Source organism: Heterocephalus glaber, unplaced genomic scaffold (assembly GCF_053883595.1).
Source record: "Heterocephalus glaber isolate CG9 unplaced genomic scaffold, H.glaber_assembly_v1.0 deba00001460, whole genome shotgun sequence".
Classification (NCBI taxonomy): domain Eukaryota; kingdom Metazoa; phylum Chordata; class Mammalia; order Rodentia; family Bathyergidae; genus Heterocephalus; species Heterocephalus glaber.
In genome coordinates, this window is record NW_028258307.1 from 8236877 (window position 1) to 8258575 (window position 21699).

The 21699-nt window shown below is 56.7% G+C and overlaps 2 protein-coding genes and 1 long non-coding RNA gene across 6 annotated transcripts; 2 read left to right on the forward strand and 1 right to left on the reverse strand.

Moving 5' to 3' along the window:
* Positions 1–3625: 3625 nt before the first annotated feature.
* Lgi3 (leucine rich repeat LGI family member 3) lies at positions 3626–12031 on the forward strand. 2 transcript variants are annotated; one of them, XM_087216855.1, is made up of 9 exons: positions 3626–4068; positions 4826–4897; positions 5386–5457; positions 5806–5877; positions 5979–6050; positions 7375–7544; positions 7638–7802; positions 9887–10431; positions 10531–12031. In XM_087216855.1, exons 1-9 carry the CDS (start codon positions 3857–3859, stop codon positions 10702–10704), a joined length of 1554 nt encoding a protein of 517 aa, XP_087072981.1. In that variant the 5' UTR covers positions 3626–3856; the 3' UTR covers positions 10705–12031. The 2 variants fall into 2 exon arrangements, with proteins under 2 accessions (XP_087072981.1, XP_004848336.2); XM_004848279.4 differs by having other exon boundaries at positions 9887–12031.
* Positions 7802–17445, reverse strand: LOC110350029 (uncharacterized). The gene is made up of 4 exons (XR_015453386.1): positions 17226–17445; positions 13233–13363; positions 9869–10532; positions 7802–8502 (listed from the first exon to the last, which is right to left on the reverse strand). It is a non-coding gene; the product is annotated as an uncharacterized LOC110350029 (long non-coding RNA).
* Reep4 (receptor accessory protein 4) lies at positions 16601–20408 on the forward strand. Of its 3 annotated transcripts, none has more exons than XM_004848281.4 (9): positions 16601–16674; positions 16805–17090; positions 17892–17964; positions 18314–18390; positions 18481–18601; positions 19008–19121; positions 19458–19593; positions 19710–19864; positions 19951–20408. In XM_004848281.4, exons 2-9 carry the CDS (start codon positions 17059–17061, stop codon positions 20014–20016), a joined length of 774 nt encoding a protein of 257 aa, XP_004848338.2. In that variant the 5' UTR covers positions 16601–16674; positions 16805–17058; the 3' UTR covers positions 20017–20408. The 3 variants fall into 3 exon arrangements, with proteins under 3 accessions (XP_004848338.2, XP_087072992.1, XP_004848339.2); XM_004848282.4 differs by having other exon boundaries at positions 16630–16674; positions 16808–17090; XM_087216866.1 differs by lacking the exon at positions 16805–17090 and having other exon boundaries at positions 16619–16674.
* The last annotated feature ends 1291 nt before the right edge of the window (positions 20409–21699 follow it).

Consider the following 21699-nt stretch of genomic DNA (forward strand, 5'->3'; position numbering starts at 1 on the left):
GATGCTCAAGTCCTCTACGTAAATGAGTAGAGAGTATTTACATACAACCTGCACACATCCATGTCTATACTTTCAGTCATCTCTAGATGACTTATAATACCAAATACAATGTAAATTGTATGTAAATAGTCATTATACTGTATTGTGTAGGGAATCATGACAAGGAAAAAAAGTCCCTACATGTTCAGTACAGACGCAATTTTTTCCCCCAAATACTTTCCATGGACTTTCGGCTGAATTGGCAGATGTAAAACCCATGGATACAGAGAGCCAGCTGTGCTTTAACTCTAAAATATCACCCCAGTTCCTGTCCTCAGCCCCAGGCTCCTCACACCTTGTCCCAGCCCTTTGATCATGAGCCAGCCCTGGCAGGCTCCCCTGTCCCACCAGGACCCTCTCCAGCTGGTGGTTGTCAGCGTCAAGGTTGTACAACAGCCTGGCCTCTGAGCTGAGAGCCCCTGAGAAGCTCAGGGAAGGAGAGAGGGAAGGAGATGTTTGTTCCCACCACCCTCCTTGGCCCCCCTCAACTGCCCTTTTAAATATTTGCCAAAGCCTCCAGCAGGGGAAAGAGTCCCAGGATGAGTGCAAGAAGGGGAGAGGTGCGGGAAGGGAGGAGGGGAGCAAGCATCCGCCTCTCAGCTCAGCCTCAGCTGTGTGCAGGTGCCAGATGCAGAAGACAGCCCCCCCCCACCCGCACTGCCCCTGCCCGCCCCCACGCTCCCTCCCCCATCCCGGTTGTCCTGGCAACCTTGGGATTGATGGCTGACTCACAGCACTGGGCCTAAGCCAGGTGGGCAGCTGGCCAGAGGCAGAGCCAAGGAGAACCGCAGGCATCGCGGGGTCCCTGTGGGCATCTCAGGGGGCCGCAGTGTCCAACTGTGGGGCTTGCCCTGAACAGGTGTCAGGAGTTGGGATTGTGTTAGGACTGTGTTTGGGAAAGTTCTGTGCTCTCTGGTCCTCAGCCTCCTCTGTAGGCTGCAGCTTTCAAGGCCTTGTGAAAGCTGCTGCTGCTTTTTTTAAACTTGCTTTGCTTGGGGGCTGGGGAAGGGTGCCATTATGTTTCATAAATGAAGTTCAGAGACTGGCAGCACCCGGCAGAGATCTTGGGCTCCTTGGAGGAGGACAGAAGTGGAGGAGAGTCCACTAGGTGGTCAGGTACAGCCCTCCTCCACCTCTCCCCCAGCTCTGCCCTCTGCTGAAGCCTTCTTGTCACTTCTGGGCCTTTATTATGTTATTTCTCTCTGAATACCACCCTCCCTGAAAAGCCGAGAGCCATGGCACCTGCTCCATGACATCAGCACCCCAGCCCACAGTGCCCTCCGCCTCCTCTCCCCTCCCTGCTGCACACTCATGCGCCATTTTGCACACACAGGGGTTCAGTTCGGCTCTGAGGGGCTTCTGGCTACCCTGGCTTCTTAAGCAAGCTGCCCTCGTGGGAGGGAAAGGAGTGTGCTCTCCCCGTGCTTCCACGAGCCTGCCGCAGGGCAAGGAACGTGCACACGGCCCATGTGTAATTATATTCAGTAACAAGACTGTTGCTAAATAGGCGTAGGCTCCTGCTGCTGGGCGCTATGTGCAGGTCTCAGTGCTTCCACTGGTGGCTCTGGGACCCAGAGTGAGTCATTCTGCTTTTCTGGGCTTTGGTGTGCTCCTCTGTGACACGGGACGACGGTGCCCTGTCTGGTCCACCTCACTAAGCTGACGTGAAGCTCCAGTGGCATCATGATGTGAAAGTCGCGTGGTCACCATTATCAGCACAAACTCATCCCCCAGGGCATCTCTCACTAGCTAAGCAGAGGGCCCCAAGTCCCCCGCCCATCTGTCTTCCGGTTACCCTGAGAACTGTGGGTTATAGCCTCACCGAGGCCACCACTCCTGGGTCTCCCTGTCCTCCTCCTCCTCCTCAGCTGCACGAGTTGGGATGAGATTCACTCTGCTCTTTGTGTGCCAGGCAGAGCTGTGCCAGGGACCAGTGGGGACAGTTGCCCAGCTGCCCTCCCCGGCCACCCTCCCCACACCCACTGCTTCACTTCCGCTGAGCTGGCTTGGAGATGGCAGCACAGGCGGCTGGATGGGCAGAGTGGCAACTGGGCATCAATCAGCAGGGGCATCCCTGGCTGGGAGAACTGGACTTAAGTTCGGAGCAGAGACTCCCTGCTACTGGAGGCGAGGGACAAAGGGGACAGATCTTAAGCCCAGCAGTCTCAGTTCCCTGGGCTGATGAGGACACAGTAGAACTAGTGTGGAAAGAGCCCACGACTAGAAGCCCAGCACTGACTTCCAGGCACTCCGACCATCCTCCCTGTCATCCACCCCCAGAAATGACAAGATACAGAGTCGCAATTCTCAAACCACTCAGTCTTGGGAACTTTTTTTTTTTTTTTGGTACCGGGGATTGAACTTGGGTCCTTTCACTTGCTCAGCAGGCAGCAAAACCACTGAGCTAAATCCCCGGCCCCCAGTCTTGGGAACTGTTAATGCCCCTAAGAAGTATAGAGTTCCCAAATAACTTTTGTTTGTGTAGGCTAAATCTACTGCTATTTTCCCAGATTGGTATTTACTGAGACATATTAAAATGTTTATTTATATAGACACAGGTGTGGTGGTACACAACTCTAATCCCAGCATTCTGGGAGGCTGAGGCAGGAGGATCAAAAGTTCCAGACCAGCCTGGGCAATTTAGCAACTTCCCAAGACCCTGTCTCAAAAGAAAAAAGAAAAAAAGGGGAGGGGATTGGGAATGTAGTAGCTCAGTTCCAAGGTTCTGGGTTCAACTCCTAGTACATTCCTAGTGTTTCTTTGCCAAGAAGTTAGAAAAAAGTGCCACAGTTTTTGCAAATCTGTTACTTTCAGGCTTAATAGAAGACACACTGTGTAGCCTCTGGAAAATTCCAGGGTACTCTTGTGAGAGCATAAACTGAAAAGGCAAATAATGTCCTCATATTAGAAAAAATATTTTGACCTTAAGGCTCTGTGAACGGCTCTCAAGGACCATGGGCTGGCCTGGCTCGAGTGACCGCTGTGAACTCCAAGTTGGATTCCTGGTCCTCAGGCCACACTTTGCTTATCTGTGAGAGGGAATTAAGATCACTTCTCCCAAAGGGCAGGGGTTAGCTCTGTCCATTGGAGCACACAGTGCAGTTGGCAAGGGTCTGCTTCTCTTTTTCCAGGCCTCGGTTTTCTCCCCTGAGGGACTGGAAGGCATCAGGTGTTTCCTAGCTCCCGTGGGCTGTGCTGCCCAAAGAACTGGTCCAGAAACCCACAGGATCCAGTGCATGTCCCTTTTCAGCTCCCAGACACAGTCACATTCTGTTTGGTGGCCGTGGAAACACACGAGGACAGAGAGAAGCACCCTCGAGCTTCTGATCTCGCTTGCCGCCTAGATGCACCTGTGTCCCTCATCATGTCCCCTCGCAGCCAAGAGGCGCACACAGGAGCAGGGAGGCACAGGATCCATGTGGCCCGCGCACAGATGCGCTGGAACGCGCGCACATCCGTGCATTCGCTCCACGGAGCCCTGGGGACCGGAGGAGACACAAGGCAGATCGATGGTGGCCCGGGCGTCAAACTCCCGCCCCGCCCCGCGCGCGCCCCCGCCCGCAGCCCGCGGCCCGCTCCGCAGCCCGCGTCCACCCCGCCCGCCCTGGCGGCCCTCCGGAGCGGCTCGGCTCGGGGTTCCACGCAGCGCTCCCTAACCCTCTCTCGCTCTCGGGAGCGAGCAGGGGAGGGGAAGCCGCCGGCTCCCTAGGGCAGGCGGCCCTGCGGTGCGGCAGCTCAAAGGCGGCATCGTGCGGGGCGGCGCACCCTGCAGGGAGCGGCGGGCGCCGCGGCGGCTGGAGGACGAGCCTCCAGCGGAATGGCCCTGGCGCGGCTGCGGGCCAGGTGGGGCCCTGGGCCCGGGCTGCTGGCGCTGTCCACGCTGGGTTTCTGCCTGATTCTGCAAGTCAGTGCCAAGAGGCCCCCCAAGGCGCCCCCCTGCCCGGCCAGCTGCTCCTGCACCAGGGACACCGCCTTCTGCGTGGACTCTAAGGCGGTGCCCAGGAACCTGCCCTCCGAGGTCATCTCTCTGTGAGTGTCTGCCTGGCCTGGGGGTGCGAGGGGAGGCGAGAAACCCTCTGGGAGTGGGTGGGAAACCCCCGCCCTCTCCAGAGCGTGGGGACCAGGAGGGCGCCTGAGATCCTCAGGGTTGCAGCTCCAGGCCTCAGCTGCAGGGAGCTCTGCAGGCAGGCAGGCTCAGTGGCCAGGAATGAGTCATCCCCCCAGGACCCCAGCCCGTGGAGGGACCGACCCGACCGGGAGCATGTGGGGCCACTGCCTGTCATGTTACCCCAAGGGCAACAGGGAGGAGGAGGGAGGGCAGCAGGAGGAGGGCTGGCAAGTGTGTCTGCCCTCCGGGTACCCGGACACTGGGCGGGCACCTGCCGATGGGCCAGTGGCTCCGTGTCCAGTTGGACCGGCTCACTTGCAGCAACTGGACCCAGGGCCCCCGTTGTCTGTGGGACTTGAAAGCAGGATGCCAGCGCCCTTCCCATCCCAGGGTCCCGTCCCTCAATGGCACTGCCACTTTGTGGGTGTCTGGATGCTAACAATAGCTCAGGTAATGGAACTTTTTCTTGGCTGAGAGGGAAGATGAGCCTGGGGCCACTGGTGCTCCCGGAGGCACGGGGGAGGAGAAAGGTGAAGGAGGGCAGGGAGTTTGGGAGCAGAAGGGAGGGAGAGATGGAAGTGGTGGACAGGGCTGGTACAGAGACCAATGCCCCATGCATCTCTGGCCAACACAGGCCCTGCAGAGTCCCTACAATGGTGACACTGATGTCCCTTGCAGGACCCTGGTGAATGCTGCCTTCTCAGAGATCCAAGACGGCGCCTTCTCCCACCTGCCACTGCTGCAGTTCTTGTATGGACCAGGCCTTGTGGAAGGGCTGGGGGGGGGCACAGTGCAGGGGGACAGACGCTTTAGAGATGAAGATGCCAGTGTCCCTTTGGCTCCAATAGGCTCTGCCACAGAAGGTCGGGCAGCCTGAAGTCAGGAGTCAGGGTGGCAGGTGACAAGCAGAAGGGCTGGGGGCTGCATGCAGAGGCCAAGCAAGTGGGATTGGGGTGAGGACCTGGCTCCTCTAGAGATCCAGGGGAACTGGGTGTGAGGGCTTGGGCCAGTACTGGAGAGTAGACACCCGGGGTCAGCTTAGACACAGGTGACCCCCAGGGATCTTTGGAAGAAAGAGCTGGGGGCTGAATGAAGGAATGGCAGGACAGCTGTCCTCTACTGAGGTCCCAAGGTGTAGAGGGAGGGCAGCCAGACTTCAGGGGAGCCCAGCTGGGAGGCAGCAGACTAGGGGAGCACACACACCCTTGGGAGCTCTAATCCTATCTTTGTCTCCCCAGATTACTCAACTCCAACAAGTTCACGCTGATTGGAGACAACGCCTTCACAGGACTGTCCCACCTGCAGTACCTGTGTGTGGGAGGGAAAAGGCTGGGAGGGAGAAGGCACTGGAACTTAGATGGTGGGAGGGAGCCAGGCCCGGCTCTGAGACTCTGAGAGGGGCGGTGGCAGGGAAGGCTGGAGGAGGAGGGACAGGGGAGAGAGGGCCCCTCCCTTGACTGCCCAACCCGGGCAGAAGGGCATTTCCTCCATGCCCCTGCCTACCTTGCCTGATGCCCTGTCCTTACAGGCTTGGCATCGCTGTACTTGGCAGGAGCTGGTCTCTGGCTGGGACTGGGGTCTGGGCTGAGGTACAGGGAATGGATGCCTGGGGTCTAGGATTTCCAGCAGCAGCTGAGGCAAGCTCTCATTTTCTCCAGCTTCATTGAAAACAATGACATCTGGGCCCTATCCAAGTTCACCTTCAGGGGGCTCAAGTCCTTGACACACCTGTGAGTACCTCACACATACACACACCACACCCAAAGCCCACGTTTCCTCCGGCCTGTGGCTTTGGCCATGATCTTCAGGGGACCCCGGGCCTCTCTTGCAGCTCGCTGGCCAACAATAACCTGCAGACACTGCCCAGAGACATCTTCCGGCCCCTGGACATTCTGAGTGACTTGTAAGGCCCTGCCTCTTCCAACAGAGGGCACCATGCCCGGAGGGAGCAGTGTGGGGAGCCAGGGCTGGGGTGACCCTAAGGCCTTAAAAGGCTGGGATGGTTTGGGTTTGGGGGATCTGAGATGATGTCAGGTGAGATGTAGATGATAGTCTTCCAAATTGCGGTTCCTCAAGTCACCTCTTGAAATATACACGAGGAGCTCTGTGTTTCAAAAACGTGCTTTTGGGCTGGGGATTTAGCTCAGTGGTTCTGCCACCTGCCTCACAAGTGCAAGGTCCTGAATTCAATCCCCAGTACCAAAAACAAAAACAAAAAACGTGCTTTTTATTTTTTAAATTAATTTTATTGGTACATTTTAAGTATACAATATAATGACATTCATCATTGGTAAAACATGCTTTTTAAACATGTTTTTGATTTGAATCTACATTAAAGTCCTATATTCAGTACTCCGGAGGCTGAGGCAGGAGAATCACCTTGAGTTTGAGGTCAGCCTGGGCTACATAGTGAGTTCAGGGCTAGCCTGAACTACAAAAGGAGACCCTGCCTCCAAAAACAAAAACAAAAAAGGGCCCAGGATATACTACCTCACATGCACAAGGCCCTGAGTTCAATCCCCAGTACTGAAAAAAATATATATATTAGGGGTTTTTGTCTTTGCTGCCCAGAGCAGCACTGATCAGACCCAAAGCTCAGCTTCTCAGTCTCAAAAAAAAAATATATATATATATTAAAAATTTCAAAAAGTCCTATAGCATAGCTAGTCATTTATTATTGATAGAAGAAAGTCAAAGCTCTGCATTATAGGAAGCTTAGAGGGACAGGAACGTGACAGATACTTGTGCAGGTTGTCCACTGCAAAAGGCAGCTGGCAAGCCACATGTGTTGCCACATGCCTGTATCCCTAGTACTTTAGGAGGCTGAGGCAGGAGGATCACGTTTGAGCCCAGCCTGGGAAGCTTAGCAACTTAGTGAGACCCTATTTTGAAATTACAAAACAAAAAAAAAGTAAAAGAGCTGGGGATGGTAGCTCAGTGTAAAAACCGTGGTTTCAATCCTCAGTCCCATTTGAAAGAAAGAAAAAAGACACCTGGCCAAGGAGGCAACAGGGGCTGCCACTCAGCACCTGATTTTCTGGCTGAGCCTGTGCATGGAGCTGCCCCTGCTCTGCGGGGGAGGGGGGGGCTCTCGGCACCTTTTGCAAAGCTTGGGCGGGCGACTCCAAGCAGCCTTGTTAGGATCTGCTTCTGAAAGGCTAGAGGGTGGTGGGCAGAGCCGCCGAGAGCCTGCCCCCCTGTGCCCCTGCCCTGCCCTCACCCTCCAGGGACCTACGGGGCAATGCGCTCAACTGCGACTGCAAGGTGAAGTGGCTGGTGGAGTGGCTGGCCCACACCAATGCCACTGTGGCCCCCATCTACTGCGCCAGCCCGCCCCGCTTCCAGGAGCACAAGGTGCAGGACCTGCCGCTGCGGGAGTTTGACTGCATCACCACAGGTAGGCCATGCCCCGCCCCGCAGTAGCACCTGCGGGCAGGTCCCAGGTTCCTCTGGGCTGAGTCCTGCCTCCCCACACCTCTCGTCCCTGTAGACTTCGTGCTCTACCAGACCCTGTCCTTCCCAGCCGTGTCCGCTGAGCCCTTCCTTTACTCCAGCGACCTCTACTTGGCTCTGGCCCAGCCCAGCGCCAGTGCCTGCGCAGTGCTGAAGTGGGACTATGTGGAAAGGCAGCTTCGAGACTACGATAGAATCCCAGGTACCTGCACCTCACCTGGCTGCGCTAGCCCTGGCTAAGGGTCTGCAGCAGTTCAACTCCACCAGAGTCCTATTAGAGAATAGATGAGACAAGGTCGGGGGTTACACAAGGGGTAACAGCCATACAATAGTCGGGTGCTGGGAGGAAGACATCAACCCCATGCTCTGGGCAATCGAGAGGCTGAGGCAGGAGGATCACCTTGAGTTTGAGGCCAGCCTGGGCTACATAGTGAGTGCAAGACTAACCTGAACTATATAGTGAGACCTTGTCTCAACCTCCCGCCCCCCAAAAGGAGGAGGAAATAAGAGTGGCTCTTGAGTTCAGTTTGGGGTCTACTGTGCTTACGCTGAAGTTTGCAGGCTGAGGAACATGTCAGAGGGAAATGGGGAAGGGTGTTCTAGAGGGAACAAATAGGAACAAAGAGCAGGAACAAAGTCAAGATATGCAACGGCCTAGTGTGGGAGTGCGTGTGTGTGCAGACCGCAGGCAGCTGGTATAATTGACTTCGAGGCAAGGTTCAGAGGGGAGGCCGGGGGTGGTGGTGCAGGCCTCAAATCTCAGCACTTGGGAGGCTGAAGCAGATCAGAAGTTCAAGCCCATTCTAGGCAATTTATTGAGATCCTGTCTCAACATACAAACATTTTTTTTTAAAGTTTGGGGATGTAGCTCTGTGCAGAGGTCCTGGGTTCAATGGCCAGTGCTGCAAGGAGAAAACAGATTCAGGTTGGGAGTGGCATGTGCAAGCAGACTGATAAAGACCAGGTCATCCATGGTGAAGCAGTGTGTGAACTGATTCCTCCTGGAAAGGTGAGGCAGGAAGCGGGTCTGGTGGGGCGGCCAGTCAGGGGCTGTGTGCCTGTCCACTGCAGGGACCCCAGAGCCTGGCTTAGGCAGCCGCAGGTGGATGCACAGAGAAAGATCTGAACTGATGCAATACATGAGAATATTTAAGTTGCCCCAGGTCTATGAATGAACTTGAAGTTTGTTTTAAAAACCTTCCCCCAAAGAAAACTCCAGGCCCTGGTGAACCCCACCAAACCTTTAAGGAAGAAGTAATGTGGATCTTGCACATGCTCTTCTGGCAAGTAGAAGGGAGGATTACCAGGACTTGGGGCTCAAAGGGTGTGTGAGCAATGGAGAGAAGTGTTGGGGAGACCCCCAGGATTCTGGACTGGGTGACTGGAGGCACATATTGAAATTGAGGGCACAGGAGGAGGAGCCAGCTTGATGGTGGGTAAGGAGCTCCATGTGGGCCAGACTAAGTCTGAGCGCAGAGGGGAGCTGGGGGCCAGACCAAGGCTCAAAGAAAGGGGTCTGGCAGTGACCACAGGAGCCCGTGCCCTGCACAGCTCCCCTGAGGGGAAGGTGGGTGGTGAGGAAAGTGGGTGGCAGCCTCATGTGCTTTGTGCCCTAGAAGGGTTCGGAGAGACCTTGTGGTGAGTACAAGAAGCTTTTCCCAATGTGGGACCCCGGGACAATGCATTTCCATGCACTACTGTCCCAACATCAAGGTATCCTCGGGGAAGTCTGGGATTTCTCACCCTCCCCTGCCAGGCCAAATGCCAGTGGGGTGGCTTGGGGCGAGCCACTCTCTCTAAGCTTCTGTTTCTTTCTATGTGAAGAGAACAAAATAACCCAGTCCTTTTCGGCATGATTCACAGAGGTACTGTGTCTACACTTAGCTCAGTGAATGCACGCCATAAATATTCAGTAATTGACATATAGTGAAGCATTGGTCAGTACCTAGGGACACCTGTTTTGTGATCAAGGTCAGCTCATGTTTGCACCATGGGGTGAAGGGTGGAGCGAGGGCGATATAGAAACTGATGATTGCGCACGAGCGCAAGGACCCGAGTTTGATCCCTGGTACCAAAAAAAAGAAACTGATGATTGCTTGTGAAGCAGTTACAAATTAGAGGGCATTGAGCGCTGGGTGGATGGACATAGTCCCGGGTGGGTTCTATACCAGCGTCTCAGTCCCAGCCCACAGCTGGGGACTCATTTCCTTCTCTGATGGGTGGGATGGGCTGGCAGTTGCAGACCCTCCTGCCACTGCCTTCTCTCACCTGTCTCTCTCCTGGCAGCCTCCTCAGCCGTCCACTGCAAGCCGATGGTGGTGGACAGCCAGCTGTATGTGGTCGTGGCCCAACTGTTCGGTGGCTCTTACATTTACCACTGGGATCCCAACACCACGCGCTTCACCAAGCTGCAGGACATCGACCCCCAGCGCGTTCGCAAGCCCAACGACCTGGAGGCCTTCCGCATTGACGGCGACTGGTACTTTGCTGTGGCTGACAGCTCCAAGGCAGGTGCCACCAGCCTCTACCGTTGGCACCAAAATGGCTTTTACTCCCACCAGGCTCTGCACGCCTGGCACCGTGACACCGACCTCGAGTTTGTGGATGGCGAGGGCAAGCCGCGGCTGATTGTGTCTAGCAGCTCCCAGGCACCGGTCATCTATCAATGGAGTCGAACCCAGAAACAGTTTGTGCCCCAGGGAGAGGTGACTCAGGTACCTGATGCCCAGGCTGTGAAACACTTCCGTGCTGGCCGTGACAGCTACCTGTGCCTCAGCCGCTACATCGGTGACTCCAAGATCCTGCGCTGGGAGGCCACCCGCTTCTCCGAGGTACAGGCGCTGCCCTCCCGCGGCTCCCTGGCCCTGCAGCCCTTCCTGGTGGGTGGCCGCCGCTACCTGGCGCTGGGCAGCGACTTCTCCTTCACGCAGATCTACCAGTGGGACGAGGGGCGAGAGAAGTTTGTACGGTTCCAGGAGCTGGCAGTGCAGGCCCCCCGGGCCTTCTGCTACATCCCTGCTGGGGACACCCAGCTGCTCCTGGCCCCCAGCTTCAAGGGACAGACGCTGGTATACCGACACATCGTGGTGGATCTCAGTGCCTAGAGGGCTGTCAAGGCCTCTGGGTCCTCAGGGTGGTGCTGGAGGCTGGGTGGGGGCCTCTGAACAGCACGTGTGCCTGCGCAGGTCACATCGGCCCACCTGCATATGCACCCTTATACGTGCACACACGGGTGAGCCTGGGCATATACCACAGACTGGCCTGGGGGAGCCATTCCTTGTCTCTGTAATCAGCACGAACTCCTATATATGCACCAGGCACCCAGGTACTCTGGCCCTCCTATATGTGTGCACCGCCTCCCATATCTATAGGCTCCCGGGCTCTGCTCCTTTGCTCATGCTTAGAAGTGATGGGTTGGGCACAGAGAGGGGCATGAGCCATGCCCTCCTGCTCTCCGGCTTAGCCTTTCCACTGGCCACTTCTGGCACCCACAGAGGCCTTTCCTGTGGGCACTCCAGGTGTGTCTTTCCCTGTTCACACTTCACACTGCAGCTTCAGCCACAGCTGTCAGCTCCCAAGTGCACCCACTCCTGCTGCACCCTTGTGCATACACACGTGGACACTAACAGACACACTCAGCCTCTCACTCACACACACCTGTCCACACTCACACTTCCATAGGTAAACACCGTCCCCCTGGGCACACACGCAGATGGTGCTGCCCGAAGGGGCTCCCCTCTCTTATTGCCTTGCTTCTGCTCTTCCTGGAGGGACCCACAATACTGCTCCTCACTTGCTCCCTGCAGTGTAGCCCCCAGCGGCCGGCAGCCGATGAGGACAATTAGGACAATTACACTGGTGAGCCTGGGAGTGCTGGCTTGCGCCTCTGTCCCAAAGCAGTCCCAGCCCTGGGTTCTCACGGGAGTGCCTTCTGTGACCCTGAATCCCAGTTCACTTGGGGACAGAAGACCACCCAGATGAGCCTTTCTTTCTGTGGTTGTCGCTTCCTCAGGCCTGGCCACCTCCTGGTTCACCCCATCTTTGGGATGGGACCCCTGGGCTGTGATTCTCCTCAGTGGGTACAGGAGCTGGCTGAGCCAGGGAACCTGTGAGTCCCTGACTCTCCTCTGTGGGTGAAAAGAACAGAGCTTGGCTTCTAGCCTTTGGGGGCCCTGGCACCCCTCCGCCGCCCAGGGGTACACCCCTAGGCTGGAGGCTGAGCTCTGGGCCGGAATGGGCTGGGGGCACATCAGGAGCCTGGCTTCTGCTGCCCTCTGCTGGACGCCTGGAGGCACTGTTCCCAGAGGCCAAGTGAGGCCCGTGAGGAGGGAGGGCCCAGATGGCTGTGACTCCTTGTGGCAGGATGCCCAGGGGCACTTGGGTCAATGCTTTGATTCACTTGCTTCAAATAAAAAGCTCCACCCCCTTCCAGCTCTCAGGTGTCATAAGGTGCTTCCTAAGGAACAGGGCTTGGGCCATGTTATCTTCCCTGTTGCACCCCAAGGCCGGCGGGCATCAGCTTCCAGACCCTCTTCCTCCACTCACTTCCCTCCAAGGACTGGGCACCCCCAGGGTCAGCGGGGGCTGGGGTCAGGAGTTCACAGTGACGACACTCAGGTGCTGGGCCAGTGTGACGAGTCTCCTCCACTCCACCTGGGGCTGACTCAGTCCCTTGTTCCTTCCTGGAAGTCCCAGGCTGGGGACTCACTAAGGCTTGAGTCTGTCTCTCCTCCCCTTCCAGCCCAGCCCCAGCCCCTCTGGGTGGCAGATGTCCCCCACTGCTGCCACCCTCCACCTTAGATGAGGCACCATGGAGTCCCATGTAATTTTTTGGTCCCTTTTCTCTCCATATTTAATCAGCCACCAAGTCTTCTCGTCATTCTTTGTCTCCAAGGTTTTTCAGATGAGGGCATTTATTGTTCTGTCCCTTTTCCTGCTTTGTCCAAATCTGCTCCCCTCACTACTGTCTCTAGACGCACCCCTCTGCCAGCCCACTTTTCACAGTGACCTTCCTAAAGCATCTTTCCATCACGCCCTCCCCTGCTTAGGAACCTGGCTTGGCTCCCTGTTCTCTGGGCAAAGAGCCCACAGCTTTCCATCCATATTGGGGTCCTCTGGGTGGGCTGTCAGCATCCCTTCCCATGCCAGAAAGTGGAGCTGAGAGAGCCTGTGATGATGGGGAGTGAAGAAGAAGGGGCTAAGCCGGATGTAGTGTCGAAGCTCCCCGGGAAGAATGGGGATCTCGGGAACACACACAATGCATGTGTCACAGTGGGGGTGTGGACCTGTCGGACCCCATTTCTCCTTATCACTGCCCCTCATCCATGGGCTCAAATAAAGTAAAGCCTGCTGCTTCCTGTGTGGGTCAGTGACAAGGTCAGGGACAGGAGAAGGGAAATGACAGCTCTTCAGGCAGAGGATGCTGGGCCTTGTGGCCCTGGACAGGTCACCTCCCTTCTCTGGGTCCTCAATGGCTCCAGGGCCCCTTTCAGCTCTCACACATTACCCATGTGTCACACGTGTGTCCTGTGTCACCCTTTGCCGCTCTGTCCTTCAGGGAGCACTGGTGGACACGGGGTAAGGAGATGGGGTCCGAGCACCCTCGAGCTCTCAGAAGCAGGGGGACACGCACCTGTGGCCTGTGCACGGCAGGACGCTGTCTGGGCTTCGTCTGCACCGCACACGTGTGCATTCGAGCTCTGCCACTTTGCTCAGTGTGAGATTTCAAGCAAGTCGACCAATTTCTCTGAGCCTCAATTTCTTCTGCAGAGCAGAAAAAGAAAACCTACTATTTTGGAATCCTGATTGGACCAGCTGGCTAGTGGGTGAAGGCGTTATTTTGTCTATTTATGTCTCAGTTTGCTCATCTATGAAGCGGGTATAATCAGACTTAACCGATGCGGCTATCTATCATGAGATTTAGATGCGTTAAAGGTATACTAATACATGCACAGCCCTTTGATGGCGTGGCTGGCACCTAATTATGAGTTGCACTGGCCTTCAGGAGTGTATGAGACATGGGCAGCTTGGAGAGGGCGACTTTGGGGAGGACTGCTGTGCATGGCTTAAGGTTCCTCACAAATCCACAGTCTTAGAGCCCCTGCACCCTACATCTTACATGTGGCCTCACATGCCCAGCCACCCTGCCGCTGGCCATGCCTCACTGTGGGTGGCTAGTATGGGTTTCCACCTCCTCAAACCACATTCACATGCTCTTGGCTGAGCAGGCACCCTCGGGGAACCAATCTTATTATCCTGGGAGTGCCTGGCCTGCGGTTTCAAATGGGAAATGAAGTCAGGCGATGGTGGTGCACACCTGCAATCCCAGCACTCAGAAGGCTGAGGCAGGAAGTTTGAGGCCAGCCAGGGCTACAGAGTGAGTTCAAAGCCACCCTGAGCTATGTACCAAGTCCCTGTCTCAGAAAACCAAAACAAGGTCAGGGATTTAGCTCAGTGGTTTCACCGCCTGCTGTGCAAGTGCAAGGACCTGAGTTCAATCCCTGGTACCAAAAAAAAACCCAAACAAACCAAAAAACCAAAACAAGTAACAACAACAACAAAATGAAAAATGATCTTTCTCGCTACCCAGGAGAGGTTGTCAGGGAAAGCGGACAGAGCCTCCTAAAGCCACTGGCATTCTGCTCCCCAGTCAAATGGTAAACATTGCTCCCACAGCTGCTCCGTCCAGGCCGGCTCCTCCACTGGCGGGAGAGTCTCCATCGTATTCTGAATGCCCAGCTTTCTGCTGTGTGGCTGCCTGGTCACCTGCCCTGGGGCTCATCCATGTGTCCAGGGAGCAGCTTAGCAACCCAGTGTAACTGGGTGACTGTGTCAACAGCTCAGGACCAAAGGCCGAAAGAGCCAGAGTCCACTCATTCTGCCAAAGCCAAGCCGGGTGACACTCCTTGGCTGCCAGCCTCATGGCCCTCAGAGCAGAGCCCTGGTCTCAGTGGCAGACTTCTGACTTCCTGCCCTTTAGACATCCCAAGCATGGGCACTGGGACCAGGAGTCTCTGTGCAAGAGGCCATCCCATCTGGGTGGGCTTGGAATGGGCACCAGAGAGGTCCTCTGGGAAAATGGGGACAGAGGGTGGCTTCTGATGCTGAGATCAGGCATGGGCTCTAGCAGGCAGCCAGTGAGGAGGATGTGGCAAAGGACATCTCCCCCACCCCCCGACAGCCCCCGACTCTTCTTGAGCTGCCCCTCCCCATCCCATCAATTATACACTTTTTTTTTTCCTTTGGTACCGGGAATCGAACTTGGGTCTTTGCGCTTGCGCAGCAGGCGTCGAAACTACTGAGCTAAATCCCCAGCCCAATTACACACTTTCTCCTTCCCTGACACCCAGGACAGCTTTTGCCGGAAGAACCATGTCTGTACCCCGAGATGGGTGGTGGCTAGGACCTTTCTGGCATTTCTTGTTCCTCCAACATGGCATGGGGCTGGGGTGGGGGTGGGGTGGCCCGGAAGGGTGAAGGAGACAGGAGGCCTTGGGAGAGTTTCTCCTGTGGGCCAGTTTCACCCCTGGCTCCCACACCCAGCAAAACCAATAAAATTGATGATAATAATTAAGATCATATAATCACTGTGTGTTTATTTTCCCCCAAGAAGTCTCCTTTCTCTGGCTCCCATCATTAGCGATCCCACCCATTTCATAGGTGGTGAGTGTTAACTGTGGCTCTAATAAAAAGTAGTAGCTGCCTGGGTTTCCACCCCAACAGCACCCCCCCCAGCTCTCATCCTCCCCCCTCCCCTCAGTGCAGCAAAGGGGGCCACCCCCCCCTTCACAGCGATCAACTAAGGCACAAGCAGAGGAAGTCACACAGAACAAAAGCCCATGAGGGAAGCTGTAGAGGCAGCAAAGGCACCTTCATTTTAGAGTCCCTTCCCTGCCTCAGTCCCAGAACAGCTTCTTCAGTCCTGTATTCCCCTCTCTGGACTGCTCGCAGCTGGCTGGGGTGATCCTGAAGAGCAGCATAAATGTGAGACCATGCCACACATTTAGCCATCAGCCACAATAAATACCTCGGGGGCACCTTAGGCAAGTTACTTCAGTGAGTATATTTCCTACATGGTAAAAAGAAGCTCTGCAAAAATGAAGACCCGGAATACAAAAACACAGGTGCTATGAAGTTCCCAGGGATCCCCACCCATACTGAGGATAGAACTCAGTACCTTCGGACTGAGCTGCAGCCCCAGCCCTTTTTAAAATTTTAAGTCAAGGGGGATGGGGATTTAGCTCAATGGCACTGCACCTGCCTGACAAATGCAAGTCCTGAGTTCGATTCCCCATACCAGAAAAAATAAATAAATAAATAAATAAATAAATTTTAAGACAAGATCTCAACAGCTCACTGAGTTGCCCAGGCTGGGCTTGAAGTTTGCATCCTCCTGCCTCAGCCTCTCAGAGTGCTGGGATTACAGGTATGTGCTTCCAGGCCCAGCGATGAAATTTCAAGCTTCTGGCGAAGAAGGCAGGGTGAGCTGTTTGCTCCACCCAGAATCTCTCAAGTCACCGTGGTCAGCCTAGGTATGTGCGCCTTGGGAAAATGTCCACAAGGAAGTGCACCCCTGAGACCTTCCGTGGAGGGATGGACTCCACTTCCCATTCCTCCTTCTTCTCCTTTGTCAGCGGGGCCTCTTTGGGGGGCTTACTAATCTCCGAGACCCAGGGGTGTAGGACTGGGACTTGCATGGGCTCAGCCAGGCCTGCTTCCAGCTCATCTCTGAGCCTTAGGGGTGGACCCCACTCATTTCTTGCCCTATCCCATTTGACAGAAGGGGACAAATGAGCCACAAGGAAGGGCAGTGAGAGAAGCCAGTGAAGAGCCACGTGAATCCTGGGGTCCAGATTTTCTTTATGCTTCTCTCTCCTTTTGTTGCCTCCTCCCATCCCCTAATCTTTCTGAACAGGAAGGCTAAGGCCGCAGTCTCCAGCTGCGCGTGCCTAGCCCCTTTAAGTGGCCAGCCTCTCGGCTCCCTGACCTGGCCCCTCCCCTCCGGAACTGTACTGCGTCTGCGCATCGCGCCGGAGCGCCGGGGTTGGGAGGACCCGGGTCCGTGCAACTTTCAAGTGAGTTGCAAACTCCGCCCAAGAGGCCGGTGCCGGTGGCTGGGCGGGCTGGGGCCGCGACGACCCTCAGGCGCGAAGGCCGCGACCCACCACGCCGGTCAGGGACCACTCAACGCCTGGTTTTCTGCAGCAGGAAGTGCGGGTCACAGCTCCAACTGCCCAGCCGCGAGCCCGCGGGGACCTCTCCCGAGTCGGCTTCCTGCGGCTGGCGGCTGGGTTCTCCAGGCCCCGCGCTGCGGGATCGGGGTCGGTGGGCTCGGGCTCAGCCTTCGCCTGGGGACAGCCGGACCGCCCCTACTTCCTGCCCCACCGCTCAGCCCCCTGCCCCAGCCCCCCTTGCGGTAGTCCTTCTGGGGGCTCTCCTGCACCCACAAGGCCGTCAGAATGGTGTCCTGGATGATCTGTCGCCTGGTGGTGTGAGTATGGCCACTTTCAGATTCCCTCTACCCCTCAGCCTCCACCCCAGTGCCAACCTGCCCCTGGGGTGGAGGCTGGGGACGTTTTGGGGGAAAGGGAACTTTCTGAACGTCTTGGGCTCTCCCAGCACTCACCGCCGGGGTCAACGGACCAGGGGCCTTCGTGGAGCTCGGGCACCGCGCGCTTGTCCCCCCCTCTCCAGCCTCCTTGGCTGATGGTGACCCTTCCCACGCGCAGGCATACTGGCATCCTGCAGATAGGCGTGTGTGGCTGAGGGCCACAGGCAGCCACAGCCAAAGACAGGCAGGGCTGGGCACTTTGTGGGCGGAGAATCCAGGTGCTTCCCATCTGGGCGGTCACGTGACTCCCCCCCCCCCCCGCCTTGTCACTCAGTCCGACCCCTCACCTCTGAGGACTCCAGCACCTGGCTCAAATATCCGGGTCTGCAGTTTGGTGGTGCCAGGTCTGGTGGCCCTGGGCCTCATTGCATGCCCGTGGGAGGGGACAGTCTGGGGCTGTCACCCACCTCGTTGAGCGGCTGTGCAGCTGTGCTCTGGCATCACCATGTACCCATGGGTCACCTCTGCAGGCCTGGGCAGGCTGGGGATGTTTGTAAACACCAGGGTGGGGAGGTGGCCTCCAGGGCACTGACTCAGGCACCACGGGTTATGCAAGCCAATCGGGAAAAACGAGGCAGGCACTGCTGCCTGGAACCCCAGTGGTGGCTGGGGGGGGCAGCTGCCTGGCAGAGTGAGGGTAAGGTGTGGTGCCCTTCACACTCCCTATGTCTGCTCTTCCAGGCTGGTATTTGGGATGCTCTATCCATCTTACGCTTCCTACAAGGCTGTGAAGACCAAGAACATTCGTGAATATGTGAGTGCCAGAGGGTAGGCAGTCTTGATGGGCGTGGGGGGTAGCAGGACTGGGGGGGTCTGAGCAGTGGGGCGTATCCTGAGTGACAGCAAGGGAGAGAATAGGCCCTGTTCAGGCAGGCGTGGGAAGAGGGCAGGCCACTGGAGTGCCTGTGGAAGGCCTGTGGGTGTAGCGCACCGGAGTGGGCACAGGAATGAGTGGCAGTTTCCCAGAAGCGCCTGTCTAGCCAGGCACAGGCGAACGCAGCAATGCAGCAGGACAGGCTCCCTGGAATGTCTGGGCCTGGCCAGTCGGGTGAGCGTTGGCCCTGCAGGCTCCGAAGCTGACCTCTGTGGTCTGTGCCCCACAGGTCCGGTGGATGATGTACTGGATCATCTTTGCAATCTTCATGGCAGTAGAGACCTTCACAGACGTCTTTATCTCCTGGTCTGGGCATGGCAGTCTGCAGGCAGTGGGGTGGGAGCAGCCCCTCCCTGGACTCGGTCCTTAGCTCACCTTGCTCCTGTGCGCTGACAGGTTCCCTTTCTACTATGAGATCAAGATGGCCTTTGTGCTGTGGCTGCTCTCACCCTACACCAAGGGGGCCAGCCTGCTTTACCGAAAGTTTGTCCATCCATCCCTGTCCCGCCATGAGAAGGTACCCCAGGGGGAGGCAGAGAGGGAGACCTAGAAAGGAGTGGGAGAGGGCCCTGGATATGGGAACACTGGGTTCTAATCCCAGTCCTGCTGCTCTCTACCTGTGGGACCCGACAGGGTCTGGCCGGGATGGTCAAACAGGGGTGCATGCGAATGACTTCCAGTGGTGTGGGGTGCCACCTGGAAGTTGGTTTGGGGATGGAGAGTGAGATGGGGCTGCCTACTGAGGTGAGGGATGGCCCAGGGGGTGGGGCAGCCTGCTCTTGGTGTGTGTACCTGGCTGAATCTGTGACTATCTGCGTGCGTGGCGGTGGGCAGGGAGGTGTGACACCCAGCGGTTTTTCAGGGTCTGCAGAGGTGGGGGGGCTCCTGCTGTCTGCCTGACTGCCCCTCCCCTGGGTCCACAGGAGATCGACGCATACATAGTGCAGGCCAAGGAGCGCAGCTACCAGACAGTGCTCACCTTTGGGAAGCGGAGCCTCAACATTGCTGCCTCAGCTGCTGTGCAGGCCGCCACCAAGGTGCCCTGGGCCCAGCCCTCTGGCAGCCCCTGCCCTACCTTTGCCTTTGGGGCTGTCCAGGGAGCCAAGAGATAGGGGTTAGGGCTAGGGTGCAGGGGTCAGGCTGAGACCTTGGCTGACACCAAGTGTGAGCAGCTACCTACTCGGGCTCTCTCATGGCCATAGTTTCCTTTTCTGGTTACAAAGGCCTGGCTCTAGCAGGTGGCTGAATTGCTCTCAGTTCTGAGCCCTATGCCAGCCACAGTGATTAGCTGCAGGTTGGCCCTGAATTTCCCTGGCTGAAGCCCCTTCCTTCTGAGTCTCCTCCTCCCAAATGATCCAATGCTTTCTTCTCAGAGTCAGGGTGCACTGGCTGGCAGGCTGCGGAGCTTCTCTATGCAAGACCTGCGCTCCATCCCCGACACCTCTGCCCCCACGTACCAGGACCCCCTCTACCTGGAGGATGAGGTGCCCCGCCGGAGACCACCCATCAGTGAGTGGCCAAGGGACCCAGAGCCATCCTGGGCGGGGCTAGAGGAAGGCCAGGTGTGGTCCCGGGCCTTGAGACTGTGTCAGTGCCCAGCTCTGCCTCCTGTGGCCTTTCTCCAGGGTACCGGGCAGGAGGCCTGCAGGACAGTGACACAGAGGACGGGTGTTGGTCGGATACCGAGGTAGTGCCCCAGCCACCTGCACAGCCCCGAGAAAAGCCACTGAGCCGGACCCAGAGCCTGCGCACAGTCAAAAGGAAGCCACCAGTGCGAGAGGTCAGTGGCAAGGATGATCCAAGGGAGGTGGGTGGGTGGTCCTGGCACCTCAGCCCACACCAATCATGGAGTTCCTCTCCTCCCAGGGCACCTCCCGCTCTCTGAAGGTTCGGACATGGAAAAAGACTATGCCCTCTGACATGGATAGCTAGGGCCTGCAGAGTCAGGCTGTCTTACCTCATGCCCTGAAGGGCAGCGGGGGCTGTCTGCAGGGACCTCAGCTGCACATCTGGCCTTCCTGCACCAGCGCCTGTTTCTGTGGGGGAACCACTGAAATGAACCCGCAATGTACCAAAGCCGCTGGGCCCACGGCCCTATTTATTGCCTTCCTTGACCCTCCACCTTCCCAGGTGTGGGACTAGAGCCCCCCAAACCCTTGCTGATGAAACCAAAAATCCACCCAACTGTGTGCATTCCTTCCTGACCTCCTATGTAACTTGACAGCCTTTTCCAAGGCCTGGTGTGTGTGTCCCAGTTGTGTGTTTTGTGTTGGTGAATGAGGTCAGGCTTGTGAACGTTTTGATAAATAAATACGTAAAGATGTTCTGCTTCTCCTGATGTGTCTTCTTACTCCTGCCATCACACATGCAGATTGAAAGCCCACCACAGGCCAGCGTGAAAGGCAGGGCAGACTGCAGGGGAACATGGTTCTCGGGGAGACAGCTGTTGACAGATCCTACAAAGCAGCCACTACCGTCCTGGACAAGCTCTTGGCGAGCTCTGGGGACACAGATAGGAGTTTGAGGGGCCAGTCCAGAAGAGGGTCAGAGTCTGAGAAGCTGTCAGGAGGGGGGCCTCTATCCTCCCTCAGCCTGGGGGAGTGCTCTGGGAGCTCCCTGGGCTTTTGAGCTCTGCAAATACTGCTCAGGTACCAGCGGCGGTGCCGTGCACTCTGAAGAGTAGCCACGCGGGGGCAGCAGCGGCCAGCATCTAGGCTGCCCCCAGCTTCCAGGTCAAGGAGGGCGGGGCTCGGAACCTGGCCAGAGCCTCGCCCTGCCGGAGCCTGGCTGCTGGCTGCTGGCTGCAGGGACGATGAAGAACTTGGGCAGGGCCTCTGAGGGCCCTCCCTGCTGCCTGTGGTCGCTGATCTGTGGCCTGCTCTATGCACAGGGCCTCCTCTGCTCTCCTGAGAGCCAAGCTCTTTGCCTGGGCTGGCTCTGCTCCATCACCTCCTCTGATCTGTGGGTCAGCCCTCTGCTGCCATGGATGCTGCTGTCGCCACTGCGACTGGATCTGAGGCTGCTTCCCACTCCCACCCCCATGTCTGCTCTTCCTGCTTCGGAGTAAGCAGAGAGGTGGGTGAGAGTGCTGGACAACAGGAAGGGAAATGGGCTGATAACTTGGAATGGCCTGAGCGCAAGGATCAACTCTTGGTGTGGGGATTATCTGGGTTTTATTGGGGGAAGGCACTTAATCGGCTGGGGTGATTTACTGCCTCTCATATTGGTGCCCAATGGCTTCATATATGGCACCCTTCTGCATTGTGGTGTCGTTTTACCTCTTCATCAATTCACTCACAATCCATGTTCAGCATCTGCAGGTACCAAATACAAGGTGTGAAGAGTAGTAGTGGTTGGCAGATGCTGCTCTGAGCCCCAGACATACATTAATTTAATCCTCTCCACAGTCTCAGGATGTAGGTATGATTATCATAATCTTCATTTATTTCACAAACTGGAAAACAGGCACAGAGAGGACAAGTGATTTGCCCAGGGTCACATGGCTCATAAGTGGCAGAATTGGGCTTTGAACCAAGCAGTCTGGCTCCAGAGTCAATGCACTTAATCACTGAACAGTACCTAGGTAAATGAGCTGCTCTTTGCCTGGGAGGCAAG

Excerpts from the sequence above, each read along its gene's own strand:
- Lgi3 (XM_004848279.4), top strand. The coding sequence starts at position 3,857 with ATGGCCCTGGCGCGGCTGCGGGCCAGGTGGGGCCCTGGGCCCGGGCTG. Across the intron at positions 5,458-5,805 it reads CTGTCCCACCTGCAGTACCT|CTTCATTGAAAACAATGACA; the intron begins GTGTGTGGGAGG and ends CATTTTCTCCAG. Across the intron at positions 6,051-7,374 it reads CTGGACATTCTGAGTGACTT|GGACCTACGGGGCAATGCGC; the intron begins GTAAGGCCCTGC and ends CTCACCCTCCAG.
- Reep4 (XM_004848281.4), top strand. The coding sequence starts at position 17,059 with ATGGTGTCCTGGATGATCTGTCGCCTGGTGGT. Across the intron at positions 18,391-18,480 it reads ACAGACGTCTTTATCTCCTG|GTTCCCTTTCTACTATGAGA; the intron begins GTCTGGGCATGG and ends GTGCGCTGACAG. Across the intron at positions 19,865-19,950 it reads GGAAGCCACCAGTGCGAGAG|GGCACCTCCCGCTCTCTGAA; the intron begins GTCAGTGGCAAG and ends CTCTCCTCCCAG.